Source organism: Sorex araneus, chromosome 7 (assembly GCF_027595985.1).
Source record: "Sorex araneus isolate mSorAra2 chromosome 7, mSorAra2.pri, whole genome shotgun sequence".
Lineage (NCBI taxonomy): Eukaryota > Metazoa > Chordata > Mammalia > Eulipotyphla > Soricidae > Sorex > Sorex araneus.
In genome coordinates, this window is record NC_073308.1 from 35,542,771 (window position 1) to 35,557,238 (window position 14,468).

The 14,468-nt window shown below is 45.3% G+C and overlaps 1 protein-coding gene across 1 annotated transcript; it reads right to left on the minus strand.

Moving 5' to 3' along the window:
• Positions 1 to 1,659: 1,659 nt before the first annotated feature.
• UBE2T (ubiquitin conjugating enzyme E2 T) lies at positions 1,660 to 13,151 on the minus strand. The gene is made up of 7 exons (XM_004610159.2): positions 13,060 to 13,151; positions 6,754 to 6,917; positions 5,749 to 5,818; positions 4,553 to 4,658; positions 3,116 to 3,214; positions 2,901 to 2,978; positions 1,660 to 2,177 (listed from the first exon to the last, which is right to left on the minus strand). The coding sequence occupies exons 2-7, from the start codon at positions 6,860 to 6,862 to the stop codon at positions 2,046 to 2,048; spliced, it is 594 nt and encodes a 197-aa protein (XP_004610216.1). The 5' UTR covers positions 6,863 to 6,917; positions 13,060 to 13,151; the 3' UTR covers positions 1,660 to 2,045.
• Positions 13,152 to 14,468: the final 1,317 nt, after the last annotated feature.

Below are 14,468 nucleotides of genomic sequence, written 5' to 3' on the forward strand. Positions count from 1 at the left end.
AAGGCTCAGCTCAATAGGCAACGGTGATAAGCACTCAGATTCGCTTAACAGAGAAAAGAGAAATAAGACAGCGCAGCCCAGCGTGCAGGTAGCCATGACTGGTAGTCACCAGTGACAGTGGCAAACGGGAAAGCAGTGGCAAGTGGCCTCAGGGGCCAGGTGAGGACAATTGCGTCGCTGTCTCAGGCCCAGGGATTCCTGTTCCTCAGGCTGCTGTAGCCCTCAGAGACATACGCACCAAAGTGGTGAAATAAAGAACTGTAATATTAAAAGTATCTGGTGGCTGTGGTGACCGTCTTCCCTCCAAGGACCCTGGAGTTATCCGGGCCCACTGTTTCACTATGAATGCAAAGAGTCGGGGTGAGGAGGGAAGTGGGTCCACAAATGCTGTAGATAGAAGTTGGGAATACACTCAAAACAGACTGCATGCCTTGCATGTGGGAGGAATCCAAAAAAAAAAAAAAAAAGCTGTAGAAACTGGAAGCTTGAAAACTAGGGACACAAAGGAAATCTGGGTCTTTGATTTTTGCCACGGGTCACTGCTAGTGGACTAGATATATTCATAGGCCCTGGGCTGCCATCTTTGCCAGTCTCGCCCCATCCACGTTGCGTGGCTGGTCGCTGTCGAGTGCAAGGCCACTGCCTCTGAAGGGTTGGACTCCTGCGGGCAGTGCCTTTCTGAGATAATGCCTGGACACAGGTCGGTTTCTCTCTAGGAAGCCCTGATGTTTACATTCCTCAGGGTCTTTCACTCAGCAAGGGCAAGCCATTCTATTTTAACTGGTCACCACTCAAGTCTGTTATTCTCGTCATCTAAATAGAATTTTAGAAAGGTCAACTGTATTTTGTTTTGGGGCCATACCCAATGGTGCTCAGGGACTACTCCTAGCTCTGAAATGTATTTTCAAGCATCAGCACAGAATTCAAGTTTAGTAATTATTTGTTCAGAGTAATATTTGCCATGAAATGTAGCCAGGGGGGCTGAAGCGATAGCGCAGCAGGTAGGGCGTTTGCCTTGCACGCGCCCGACCCGGGTTCGATTCCCAGCATCCCATATGGTCCCCTGAGCACCGCCAGGAGTAATTCCTGAGTGCAGAGCCAGGAGTAACCCCTGTGCATCGCCAGGTGTGACCCAAAAAGCAAAAAAAAAAAAAAAAAAAGAAATGTAGCCAGGGGAGGAGGGAACTGTAAAACTCCCTGCTAAAATTTAAAATCCTACTTAAATTATGATTATTTGGTTAATCCATTGTCTTGCTTGTCTTCATTATATTCTAAAATTTCAGCATAAAACTTGGCACACAGTAGGCATTCAATAAATATTTTTCCTCATAAAAGTCATTAATTCTGACCAGTTATATAAATCACAGAAAGTCAAATTGCAAACAATTAAAAGGATCATATCCTTATGGTCGCACTAAGTTAAAACTTTTGAGAATCTAGAATTCCTGAAAACTGAGTGGTAATTAGATGTAATTTGAATAGCTATTTTACATCTATGTCAAACGTTTAAGAGTCCCAAGTGATGTCAGCAAGCTGACAAAAGACACCGAATCCAAAGAATTTCACATTGCTATTACATACCTCTGGTCAGTTTGTTCTCAGAAATACATCTTTAAAAACTGCACATACTCAACCTAAAATGATGATTTATTTTTCAGGTTTAAAAAGCTTCAAGATATGTATATACAAGCCAAATAAAAAAATAATATTCAAAATCAAAGTAGAGCAGAATATATAATAAAGATGCTTTATAGGATACAAAAATTGTGGCATCAAAGAAAAACATTCAAGAAAGGTAGGCAAATCAGCCCACCTCGGGCTTGCCTGGTATACTATTGATCGAGTTTCAATTCTTGGCATGGCATTCAATCCCACAGTTCAATTCCTCTAGGCACCACCACAAGTGACCCCTGAGCACAGGGTCAGGAGTAAGACTCGAGTAACACTGAGTAGGAACCAGAGAAACAAAATCTAAATCCAAATAAACAAACAAACAAAAAACTGCCTTGACCCAAAAAAAAAAAATCTATTAACCAAGACCAGTCCTAAACATCAGGGCAAAATTTCTTTTCTGTGCTTCCAAGTTGTGTGGCTTTCCTTTTCAGTGCTGGGTTGTGTCCGCTGGAGCCATCGGTCTCTGACTCTGAGGGATGACCAGGCACCTCTTCCTCATCAACCTAAAAAAGAACAGAGCGTGCACAGTGCACCGGGACTCACGGAAGCCAGGACGGGGAGTAATAACGCACACTGTTATTCCCAAGTACTTCTTTGCCACTCTTGCAAATGATATCGCCTCCATAAACATCTTCTTCATGTTTTGTTTCAATTTTGAAATTTCTTTTCATGAATAGCATGTGACGAATTTAACTGGATGTTCTAACTCAGTGCGAGCCAGAATGTGCTAATCTCCATGTTACTGCAATTTGTATTATGTTACGCGAGGAAATTCTGTTAACTTCAAACTGGGGAAGTGTCTTCTTCACCCTTTTGCCAAGAACGTTCCCATAAGAAATGTCCGAGTCCCCCTCCCCTTCCTGTTTCCTATAAATAGTCATTCCAAATACAGTTCTTCTCAAATATAGTTCCTCCTCAGGGTTAAAAAAGAAATCTTAGGGAAAAAAAGAATCTGAGTCATCTCTTATATCCCCGTGCTCCCCTCAAGAACAAGAAAACTCAACCAGAGGCTGCCTGCCCTCTAGTGTTGACAACGGAGAACAACAGCCAGGAAAGCCCAGTTGCCTGAGTCACTAGGATATTTTGCTGGAGAGTTATTCAGCATGTTACGATAGGAGAAAAAGGTGTACATAAACTTGACAAGACGAATAAAAATACTTATACATACACAGAAAAGAGCACATTTAATAAACAACAGGATAAAAACCAGAGCTGCATAAACATACCTTCTGTCTCGCATGCTTCTCTGTCCACTCCCTGGCATTCTTGAGGAAGACTGGTTTATTATATTTAAATTCTGCAGACTAGACAAAATCAAAGAGTCAGTGGGAGAGAAAAACTGCCAGAGTAAGCTCCAGCTGCGAGAGCTCTCTTCACAGCCGGGGAGTCAGAGTTACAGAGAAAGCAGAACCTGTGTTGCAGGGGAAATAAGGTAACTTACTATATCAGCCATGAGTGGGTCATCAGGGTTGGGTTCTGACATGAGCAGCTGGATAGAAGTCAACAGAGTTGAAATGTTGAGGGACGGTCTCCAGGCACCCTACACACAGGCAGAAAGGCATTTTACAACAATGAGAATGTGATGCTTAATGAACGTTTTAGACAGGAGCTTAAGGACGGTGGAGAGGGTGTTTGCCCTGCATGCGGCTGACCCGGATTCAATCCCAGGCATCCTACATGGTCGCCTGAGCCCACCAGGAATGATGCATGAGTGCAGAGTCAGGAGAAAAGTCCTGAGCACTACCGAGTGTGATTCAAACAACAAAGAAAGAAAGAATATAAATTTACGCAGTCGTGCGACCTTTCCTGACATCCAAAGAAAACGCTCAGAAATGGCTCCGCCACCCCCGAGCCGCCATTATACCAGAGGTACAGAAACCCAGAGGCTGCTGGCAGCTACACTCGTGGACTTTGAACTAATCTACGGTCCCGTGCAGGCCTGGGAGGGAAAGGGTTTTGGTCCTGTCCTTTTCCCCTCTCGACAGCATGGCGACCGCCACCGTTTAGTGCCAATTGGACAGAGAGGTAGGAGCTTGCAATGATGGGACGCACGGGTATCTCATGATGGGGAGGGGCGCAGAATCAGCCCTGCTTCCTGTCCAAATGAGACCCCAACGGCCTCCCACGAAACAGCTCCCCCACTCCTGAACAGCCATGATCCCAGCGGCACACAAACCAATCTCGGAATGCAGCGGCTGCTGGCAGAAATACCTCTGGTCTTAATACCAGAATCCCAAAATTGGGCAGCCACTTTCACGACCATGCAACATCATATGCTCATTGTTATCAACAATAGAAAACGTACGATCTAATGATGCCATTCTGACAGGTCTGACTGTTGGGGGGAAAACTCCAAATAATGATAGTGAGTTTTCTGTCAAAAATTGAATGTTATCAAAGCTATGAGAGAGTTAACTGAAAATCATCTGCCACACAGGCAGAGGGGGAGAGGGAGGGGAGGGTGTCTCTGGGGTTCTTGGTAGAGGAACATGTGCACTGGTGAAGGGATGGGTGTTTGATCATTTATCAGACTGAGACTGGATCCTGAAAGCCCTGTAACTGTTCTTACGGTGTCTCAATTAAAAAGCATAAGATAAAATTTAAAAAATAAATGAATGTAATTAATGTCTTTTTTTTTTTTTTTTTTTTGCTTTTTGGGTCACACCCAGAGATGCTCAGGGGTTACTCCTGGCTTTGCACTCAGGAATTACTCCTGGTGGTGCTTGGGGGACCATATGGGATGCCGGGGATTGAACCCGGGTCGGCCGCGTGCAAGGCGAATGCCCTACTCACTGTGCTATCTCTCCGGCCCCCCTGACTGTAATTAATGTCTTATAGATGAAGACAGGGTATAGTTATTCCTTAACCCATGACTCACTTTTGGCGGCAACTTGAGAACATCAAGACAAATCCTTCCAGCAGAATCAATATTTGGATGGTAGATTGGAGTCAGAAATCGGATCTGAGGTGGTTCAAATGGATACCTTTGAAAGCACAGAACAACACAGAATTTTTATTATGTATTGCGTAATATATTATGTGCAGCCTCCGAGTGTGTAGCGGGGAAGAAAGCCTTTGGGAAAACAAGCTTCCTATTAATCCCAATTTTCATTATGAAAATTTACAAACAAAAGAAACATTCAAATAACACACCCATAAGCCCACCATCTAACGGGTGAAGTCACTTAACCCTCTAAATGTCGGCATGGCTCCTGAGAACACAGTCTGTTCCCTGTCAACTGCAGTATTATCAGAATACCTATTAAAGAAAAACTTGAATGACTCCTCAATATCATCTGCTACTGATATTTCCTCAATTGTTCCATGTCTTTTAGATGGGTTTTTCAAACTAGTCTCCGATGGAGACTTATACATTACTATTGATTATTAGATCTCTTGACTGAGACACAAGCCCTGGAAAACATCCAGTGTATTTGCAGAACTGACCTACTACTACGTTTCTCAAGAATTAAACAGTTTGAGTAAGTCAATTATCACATATTCATCTCTTCCCTTGCCCATTCTGCACAAAACTACTAGTATAACTCATTTGATATAAGCTTCAACAGAGCTGAGGATTTAAAGGGGCCATCACAGAGACAGGAGAATTGTAGTGGCCCAGGTACTGGAGGAAGGAAAACTGGAAGTTATAGTATAACAGGCATGGGGTTTCAGTTTGGGAAGATGAAAAATTCTGGGGATGATGGTGATGATTGTACAAATCGTGTGAGTATATTTAATGTCACTGAACCATAACATAGAGATTGTCAATTTGGGACTGGGAAGATCACTTTAAGGGCTAGAGCACATGTCTTGCATGCATGCCTAATAACCTGAGCACTATATTGTACCCCAAACACCTCCAAAAAGGGGCTTTAGGTATGATTCAACTAAATTTTTAGAGAATAAAACTGAACTTCAGAGAAAGAAAGTAACTGGCCCCAAACCACATTAAATCGAATTAAGACTAGAATTAAAACCCAGACCCTTTAACTCCCATATTTGATACTCTATTACATTATTGTCTTCCAATAACTGCTTTACCCTGTAGCTTAAAATCTAATTCATACTAACCTCTCAGGAACGTTGACTTCCAACTTGAAAACACCTTTTTCATAAGGTGTATTGATCCCACCTATTATTTCTTAAAAGAAAAATAAGAAAAATTAAAAGGGAATGGAATTATTTAAATTATCATTCTATATGTACCCAAGGAGGTCTATGCTCTTAACAGAGAAGCTGTATCTAAAGCAAGAATTCTCTCAGGGTTTTAATACGTCCTTATGCATGTTGCAATATACCCCAAAAGTTGATGGAGGCACATCAAAAACTGAAGTTGGAAAATTCTGGTCATAGATCAAATAAAACCAGCAGATTTTCCTTGCTTGAACTGCAGTATTCTAGTGTTCTAGTGTCCTAATGTCTGGTCTCAGATACTTGACAAGGTAATCTTTGGTTTAATAACTACTTCAGACCTTGGGCCAAAGTGACAGTACAACATTTACTTGCACGCAGCAGACCCAGTTCGATCCCTGGCATTCCACACTTTCCCAAGCACTGCCAGGAGTAATTCCTGAGATCAGAGCCAGAAGTAACCTGGGCATTGTCGCCAGGTGTAGCCCAAATACAAACAAAAACACCCCACTATTTCAGAGCTAATACCCAAATCTTTTTTATTTTGTTCTGTTGATACCCAGCTATGCTCAGGGGTTACTCCTGTGTGCACTTACTCCTGTCTGCACTCAAGAATTACTACTGATAGTGCTTGGAGGACCATATTCGATGCTAGAGAGTAAGCCCAGGTCAGCTGCATGCAAAGCCGGTGCCCTACCTGCTATACCATCTCTCTAGCCCCTAATAGCCAAATCTTGACTATAAATCCACACAGGTATAACAGAAGGTCAAAGAAAGGAAGTTAAAACTTTTATAAATTGGAACAAGTTTGGATAATAAGGACAGCATACTTTGACCATGAAAATGTTCCTAATTGAGCAGAATTGGAGCATTTAAAAAATGCTCAAGTTCCAACACAACCGCGAATAAGGTCAAAGCTCATCATGAGCATAATGTGCTACCTACGGGCTTGCAGATCATCCATCCGGTCCTTATTCTGCCAGCATGTGATGCCCGGGGGCGGCTCTGTGGCTAACAGGTTCAGCTCTCTCTTCAAACGTGACGCTCTCTGCATGATTCCCACGTGAATAAAACCACACACAGTTCACAAGAAAAGCTGGTGGGATGCGCTAGGGAGAAAAGGACAACCGTTAAATAGCAACAGTGACTTGAGTTTCAGCAGATGGCTTAAATTCAGTAAAGAACAAACGGATGCCCTGTATTAATTCATAGTAACAAGAGTCCAGGGGGTTTTCCATTTCCTTCTTTATCTAATCAAGCAAATAAAATTTTTAAAGTGTAAAAAATTCAGAAAGTTCTCTGAGCAACAGAAAACACACCATGTTTTAAATTAATTCTGTTTCCACTGATAAATTATAAAGTCATAAGGCACAGTCTGGGTTTAGTTTTGCTCTCCACACCATTCTTGGCCTGCCAGGCATGGAGAAGGGACTGACAAACATCAGCTGTGGGAGGAAGTCTACAGACAGTTCTCAAGGAGAGCAGATGAATGAGAGACACTGTCAGTACTGAGACATTTACACGCTAATGCCTAAAGCTTTCGTTTCCTCCATGCACAGATTCCACATTTCAGTTTTTCCAGGTCAATTATTAAAACCCTCTCCAGCATTTCTCAATTTTTTTCTTTTCTCCACCAACATTAAAATATACTCACACACCTCTCATTTATTTATTGATTTGGGGGCCACCTCCAGTAGGGCCCAGGGTTTACTCCTTGCTCTGTGCTCAGGGATCATTTCTGGCAGGGCTCAGAGGACCACACGGGGTGCTGGGAATCAAACCCGCAAGTTGGCTGCACGCAACACAGGTGCCTTACCCATCGTTTTACCCCTCTGACCTAAAACGTTATAATGTTTTAAAATATTTGCACTCCTATACGGATTACACCGTGTGGCCCTACAGTGCCAGTGTGGGGTAAGTGCACGGCTGGGGTTCGGCTCTGGGTTAGGGCCTGGCTCTGAAGGGTGGTGCTTAGGCGAATTGGCACGTGCTCGGGGGTGGCCAGTCACCCCTGGTGGTGCTAGGGAGTGCAGAGGACAATGCAGTCCCCAAACCGGACTCCGGGTCCCACAGAGCTAAGCACGTTCTTTACCTCTTCAGCTTTCTTCTTGGTCAAGCTTAAAAGGGTTTTGAAACATCACTGTATCACTGTCATCCCGTCGTTCATCGATTTGCTCGAACGGGCACCAGTAACGTTTCCATTGTGAGACTTGTTGTTGCTGTTTCTGGCGTATCGAATACACCACAGGTAGCTTGCCAGGCTCTGCTGTATGGGCAGGATACTCTCGGTAGCTTGCCGGGCTCTCCGAGAGGGGCAGAGGAATCCAACCCGGGTTGGCTGCGTGCAAGGCAAACGCCCTACCGCTATGCTATCGCTCCAGCCCTATTTGAAACATATTCTGAAATATTTTACAAAAAATTTGATTTTTACATTGAAGTCCTTTACATACTAAAAAATTTTATTTTTATAGGTACTGTTAAGTAGGACTTCAATTTTGAAAATTCTCCTGTAGCAACTCATCCAGTACCACTAATTGAAAAATCCATTCTTTCTTTACTATTGTCTTTAATTAAATTTTCCAATATATGTGGAGCTGTTTTGGGATTCTGTTCCATAGATTTGTTCCATAGACTTCTCCTTAAGTCAATACCCCACTGTTTTCATTGCTGTAGTTTATTAATAACACACAATAGATGGTGAATTCCTTCACCCTTACTTTTTTTCTTTAATAATGCCTTGGTTGAGGCTGGAGCAGTAGTATAGCAGGTAAGGCACTCGCCTTGCACATGACCAACCTGGGTTCAGTCCTCAGCACCCCATAAAGTCCCGAGAAGCACAAAGCCAGGAGTAAGCCTGAGTACTGTTGGATGTGCCTTCTCTACACACCACACAGAGAAAGGAATGTCGTGGTTATTGTATGTCCTCTACTATTCCATCTATTTTAGAACCACTTCATAAAAGTTTACAGTTACAGCTATACAAAAAAAAAAGTTTACAGTTACATCTATACAAAATCTATACACAGAGAATCTAAGTGTGAGCTTATAACTGCAGTGATTCTATAGATAAATCTGGTGATGAATGACATCTCTATTTAGATCCTATGGGAAAAAAATTTTTAAATTGGGTCAGAGGGATAGTCCAGCGAAGAGGGCATTTGCCCTGCATGCGGCTGATCCGGGTTCGATCCTCAGCATCCCTTATGGTCCCCCTGAGCACCACCAGGAGTAATTCTTGAGTGCAGAGCCAGTAGTAACCCCTGAGCATCAACAATGACCCCAAAAGCTAATAACAATAATAATTTAGTTTCTATGATCCGAGTTCTTTTTATTTTTTTTTTTGCTTTTTGGGGTCACACCCGGCGATGCACAGGGGTCACTCCTGGCTCATGCACTCAGGAATCACCCTGGCGGTGCTCAGGGGACCATATGGGATGTTGGGATTCGAACTCGGGTCGGCCTCGTGCAAGGCAAACGCCCTACCCGCTGTGCTATCACTCCAGCCCCCCGAGTTCTTTTTTAAATAGCTTTCAATTTTTCTCTACAAAGGCTTTATCTGACTTTTGTTAAGTTTATTCCTAGGCATTTTGGTTTTCTTATAACTATTTTCTATTTTTCCTATTATTGTATAAAATATAATGAGAGAAAAATTTTTTTAGGTGGCACAGTGGTACTTGGGCTTGTGACTATGCTTAGGAATCATTCCTGATGGTCTTTGGGGGAATTGGAGACTGAACTGGGGTGAGTGCACTAGCTCATCAGCCCCTGCATGTCTTTCTTTATCCCTTTATTTTTCCATTTTTCTAGAAGTACTTCTTCAATATATTAGAATTTTTAAATTCTCCAAGACTTTATCCTTGAATTGGCACATTTGCGTTTATCAATATATCAGTTATCTATGGCCCAAAAACCATTTATTTTGTGGGCCAGTAATTGGAGTTGGGTTCAACCAGAGCGCCCTCCTGTGGACCTGGCTGTGGTCAATGACAAGGTCACAGTCATCTGGAGGCATTACTAGCAGTAAGAGGCAACTTTAGGGTGCCTCAGCTCTCCTCTCTTTAATGGGGAGACTGGCAGAAATCACACTGCAAAGGGCCATACTGAGTTGAGAGAAAATATGGCCATCTTTGCATAATCATAAATTACATATTTAGCTGCATTCCTGCATTATTTTAAATTTTCCATCTAATACTATTTTTCCATTGTTTCTTTTCTTTTGGATTTTCTCATTTAATTTTCCTCCTTTACTAATCTGAGAGCTACAGTCATATTTATAATTGTCTTAAGAAAGTACCGTATATTGGGGCTGGAGCGATAGCACAGTGGGTAGGGTGTTTGCCTTGCACGCGGCCGACCCGGGTTCAATTCCCAGCATCCCATATGGTCCCCTGAGCACCGCCAGGAGTAATTCCTGAGTGCAAAGCCAGGAGTAACCCCTGAGCATTGCTGAGTGTGACCCAAAAAGAAAAAAAAAAAGTACCTTATAGAAACTGGGGGTTGGCACGGGTGCTAGATTCAAGCTTTGCACGCAGGAGCCCAGGGTTTGATCCCCTGCATGGCATGGCCCCCTAAACAGAGCCAGCAATGGCCTGCCCTCAGTATCTAATTGCTACCAGTATCTTTACCTTTCCCAACAATATACAGAGGTTAGTGATTTAACTCTAACCGTGACCCTCACACTTTTAACTCATAAGACTTCATATGTTTATTGTATTTCTTTAAACCTAATGAGGCATTGTTATTAAAAGTATAAGAAAATCTGGGTGGGTAGAGATGTGGCTCAGTGATAGAGTGTTTTTTTTCCCCAATTGTTTTTGGTTTGGGGGCCACACCCGCTGATGCTCAGGGCTCACTCTTAGCTCTGCACTCAGGAACCACTCCTGGTGGGCTCTGGGAACCATATGGGATGCCAGGGATTGAACCTGGGCAGGCCACATACAAAGCCAAGTACCCAGCCTGCTGTTCTACTGCTCTGGCCCCTACAATGTATGTTTTAGAGATATGAAGCTTTAGGTTTGATGACAAGTATAAACACACACAAAAAAGTAAAATTTACCAAATATAAAAAATTGGCGAGCGGCAAAGGAGGGGGCGGCTCCCATGTGGTTCTCGGGAGCTTCCAGCCCCTCCACCAGGGATTCCCGAGCAACCATGCGGGTGGTTCAGCGGAAGGGCCAAGGATGCTGCCATTCAGCAACGTAGAGACACAGGGGGTTCAGATAAAAAGCAGCAGGACACAAACAAGAAAACCCATACCTATGCATGTCAAACTAAAACTGTTAAAAAACAAAAATAAAGAAAATCACAAAGCAGCTAAAGGAAGGAAAAAATTTACTCAAGGTCCAGGGAGAGAGCTCAAAGGAGAAGCCTATGGTGTCCGATTATCAGGCTGGAAGCTGCCTTTGGGCACCAGAGGATGTGGCGGCAAAAGGAAACGAGGGCGGTATGTGCAGAGAGGTAGCTCATAGGCTCGGACACATGCTCTGCGTGGGGGACGCCTGAATTCAATCCCTGGCACGGCGAGGGTCCCTGAGCACTGCCTGGAACAACACCCCCCAAAACTCTTCCCACCACCCACCCACCTGGGAGCAGGCTGAGCAGAACCAGCGTGGCTCAAAAACAAAAACAAAACCAAAGAAACGTGGTTTCAGGGTTTTTAAGCTAAGAAGGCCCAGCATTTACCAATGAGTTTAAAGACCTAGGTAAACCAGATGCACATTCAGCTGGGGCTCAGAACTATAACTATAACATGGACTATAACAAAGATTTCTCAGACCTTTAAGCTTTCTCATCCTAAGCAATGTGGAAGACTTTAAAATGTTAAAATATCCAAAATTGGGGGGCCGAGGCAGCACAGTGGCTAGGGCACAAGCCTAGCGTGCACCCAACCCAGGTTCTCCGGCACCGCTTGGTACCACATTGTCCTCTCAGCGCACTGCTGGGTGCAGCACCTTCAGGAACAGCATCCTCGGCCGTTCCGCTGAACCACCAGCACGGCTGGTTAAGAACCCCCGGTGGAGGGGCTGGAATCTCCAGAGAAACACTAGAGAGTAGCCTCCCCCCTTTACCCCTCCCTCGCCAAAAAATATATATATATATATTTTGGCTATGGGAGCATCTGCTTCTACAAGTCAAATAGTGTATTTATATTTCTTTTATTACAGATCTGTGCAACAAGAATAAAGACGTGGGGGGCGGGAGCAGTAGTACAGCGGGGAGGGCGCTTGCACATCCTGGCCCGTGGGGGTTCCGATCCCGGGCGCCCCCTTCGGTGGGACCGCCAGGAGTAATCCCTGAGTGCAGCGCCAGGAGGAAGCGCTGAGCATCGCCGGGGGTGGCCCCCAAACAAACAAACAATAATAAAACTAACAACAACAACAACAAAACAATGACGTATAAAACGAAAACAAGTATGCGGTGGGCGGGGAATATAACGCAACCAGACTACACAAACAAGAAAACCGGAAAAAAGTTGCCCTCACTTTTTCACACCGATTGGGAAAAAAGGAAAAACTCAAAAAGAATGAACTGGCTCGATCTTGCTATTGACTCACTCTATCCTTTTTTTTTTTTTTTGCTTTTCGGGTCACATCCTGGCTCTGCACTCAGGAATTACCCCTGGCGGTGCTCAGGGGACCATATGGGATGCTGGGAATCGAACCCGGGTCGGCCGCCGCGTGCAAGGCAAATGCCCTACCCGCTGTGCTATCGCTCCAGCCCCTGACTCTATCCTTTTTTACACTAGGTTTTGGGCCAGTCCCGGCGGGGCGTGGGGGCCGAGGGAGATGCGGGGATGGCCGCGGGTGGGCGCCGGCAGGGGGACCACCCTCCCGCCGCGCGCTCTCCCGCCGGGACCACCCTCCCCGCGACCGGGGCCCCCTCGCCTTCCCGGTAAAAGCCCGAATTCCGCGCTGGGCAGCCCGCAGCGGGGGCGCATCAAGAACGCCGCCCGGGATCCGGGGCGGAGGGAGAAGGTCCAGGGCGTGCCGGGCACGCCCCCCGGGTACCCGGCCCTCGGGACTCGTCAGCAACGCCCCTGGCCAGGGCAGGGGGTGGCGGGGCGCCGGCCACTGACGGGGGGCCGGGAGGAGCCTCGCGGCGCCCAGCTCCGAGCCGAGGCTGACCCGCCGCGCTCCGAAATCCCCAACGCCCACGTGCGGCGCAAGCGGAAGCCCGACGCGCCGAGACCCACCGCGACGCCCGCCGGGAACGCGGGTCTCGGCCGGGCAGCCCCGACGCCCCGTCCCTTACCCGCGCCGCCGGCCTCAGCGCGCCGCGGCGTGCGCAGCAGCTGCTCCCCGCGTTTGAATACGCGCCTGGCGCGCGCCCACGCGACGGGCTTTGTTCCGCTTCCTGTTTCGGGAGGGCTTTGATTGGCTCGCAGCCCCACCCCCAGGAAGGAACGCGGCGCCTATTGGTCAGCGTTCCGAGCCCGGCTTCCGCGGGCGCCGCTTTCAAAAGGAGCGCGCGCCGGGCGCCGCCTCCTTCACTCATTCCGCGTTCGGAGTGGTTTGGGCCGCTTGGCCCGGGCGGCGGGGTGTGGCTGTAGGCGACCCGGCGGCTCGGGAGGACCGCTTGGTGGAAATCAGTTTATAGGAGGAATAGTGAAGTGAACCAGAAATATTTGATCTGAGAAGTCAAAAATACACGAGACTTGATTTGTTTTCAATATTGTTGCCGTCGGAAGTGGATGAAATCGACCTGGAAAGTTCTATCAACCCTTATGTATATTTGCATTAGCTCCAGTAACTGAGTTATGGAAATAACTAAAGTGCTCGTCAGTAGATAATTAGATAAAGATGTATGTTATTAACCTTTGGGAAAAAAATGAGAATTAGTCATTGGCAGCAAATTGGAAGAAACCAGAAGGGCGAGTATGTGCAGTAAAGCCAGGAGGAAAAGAAATAGCAGGTGATCTCACCTATGAGTACAATATAAAACTGATTAACAGAACAAAATAAAAATCAGTGGACATTGACATCAAAATTGAAGATTTGGGGGCCGGAGCGATAGTACAGTGGGTAGGGCGTTTGCCTTGCACTCGGCCGATCCCGGGCATCCCATATGGTTCCCTAAGCACTGCCAGGAGTAATTCCTGAGTGCAGAGCCAGGAGTAACCCCTGAGCATCGCTGGGTGTGACCCAAAAAACAAAGATGAAAAAAATTAAAGATTTGGTAATTTGAGAAGGTCTGAGAGAAAAAGTAGCTTATGGGAGGTTAGGATAGAGGGTCCTCCACGAAAGGGACGAATGGATACGTTACTGGCACCCACTCGAGGAAATAGAAGATCAACAGGATGACAAGTGATATAAGGATAGAGGGTTTTAATTTTTTCTTTTGCAAATATATGTATAGATACAGATACATAAAATTTCAAACAAAGATATTGCTGTTCAGAGGACAGTCTAAGACCAATGGAAGAAAGTAAACAGCATGCAAAGTTAGCTCAAAGCATTTTAATCACTAAAGAACAAAGTAGGTAAATTTGGAAGGTAGTCAATTCCTTCATCAGTGAAGTGTTCAAGTGAAGTAATCATTTATTAGAGATACGTAAATAGAATCCTTTCATTGGATAGACATTTAAAATACGTGACTTCCATTTTTCACAGACTTAAATATTCTATTTATTTTTTGGTTTGGGAGCCACACTGAGTTGTGTT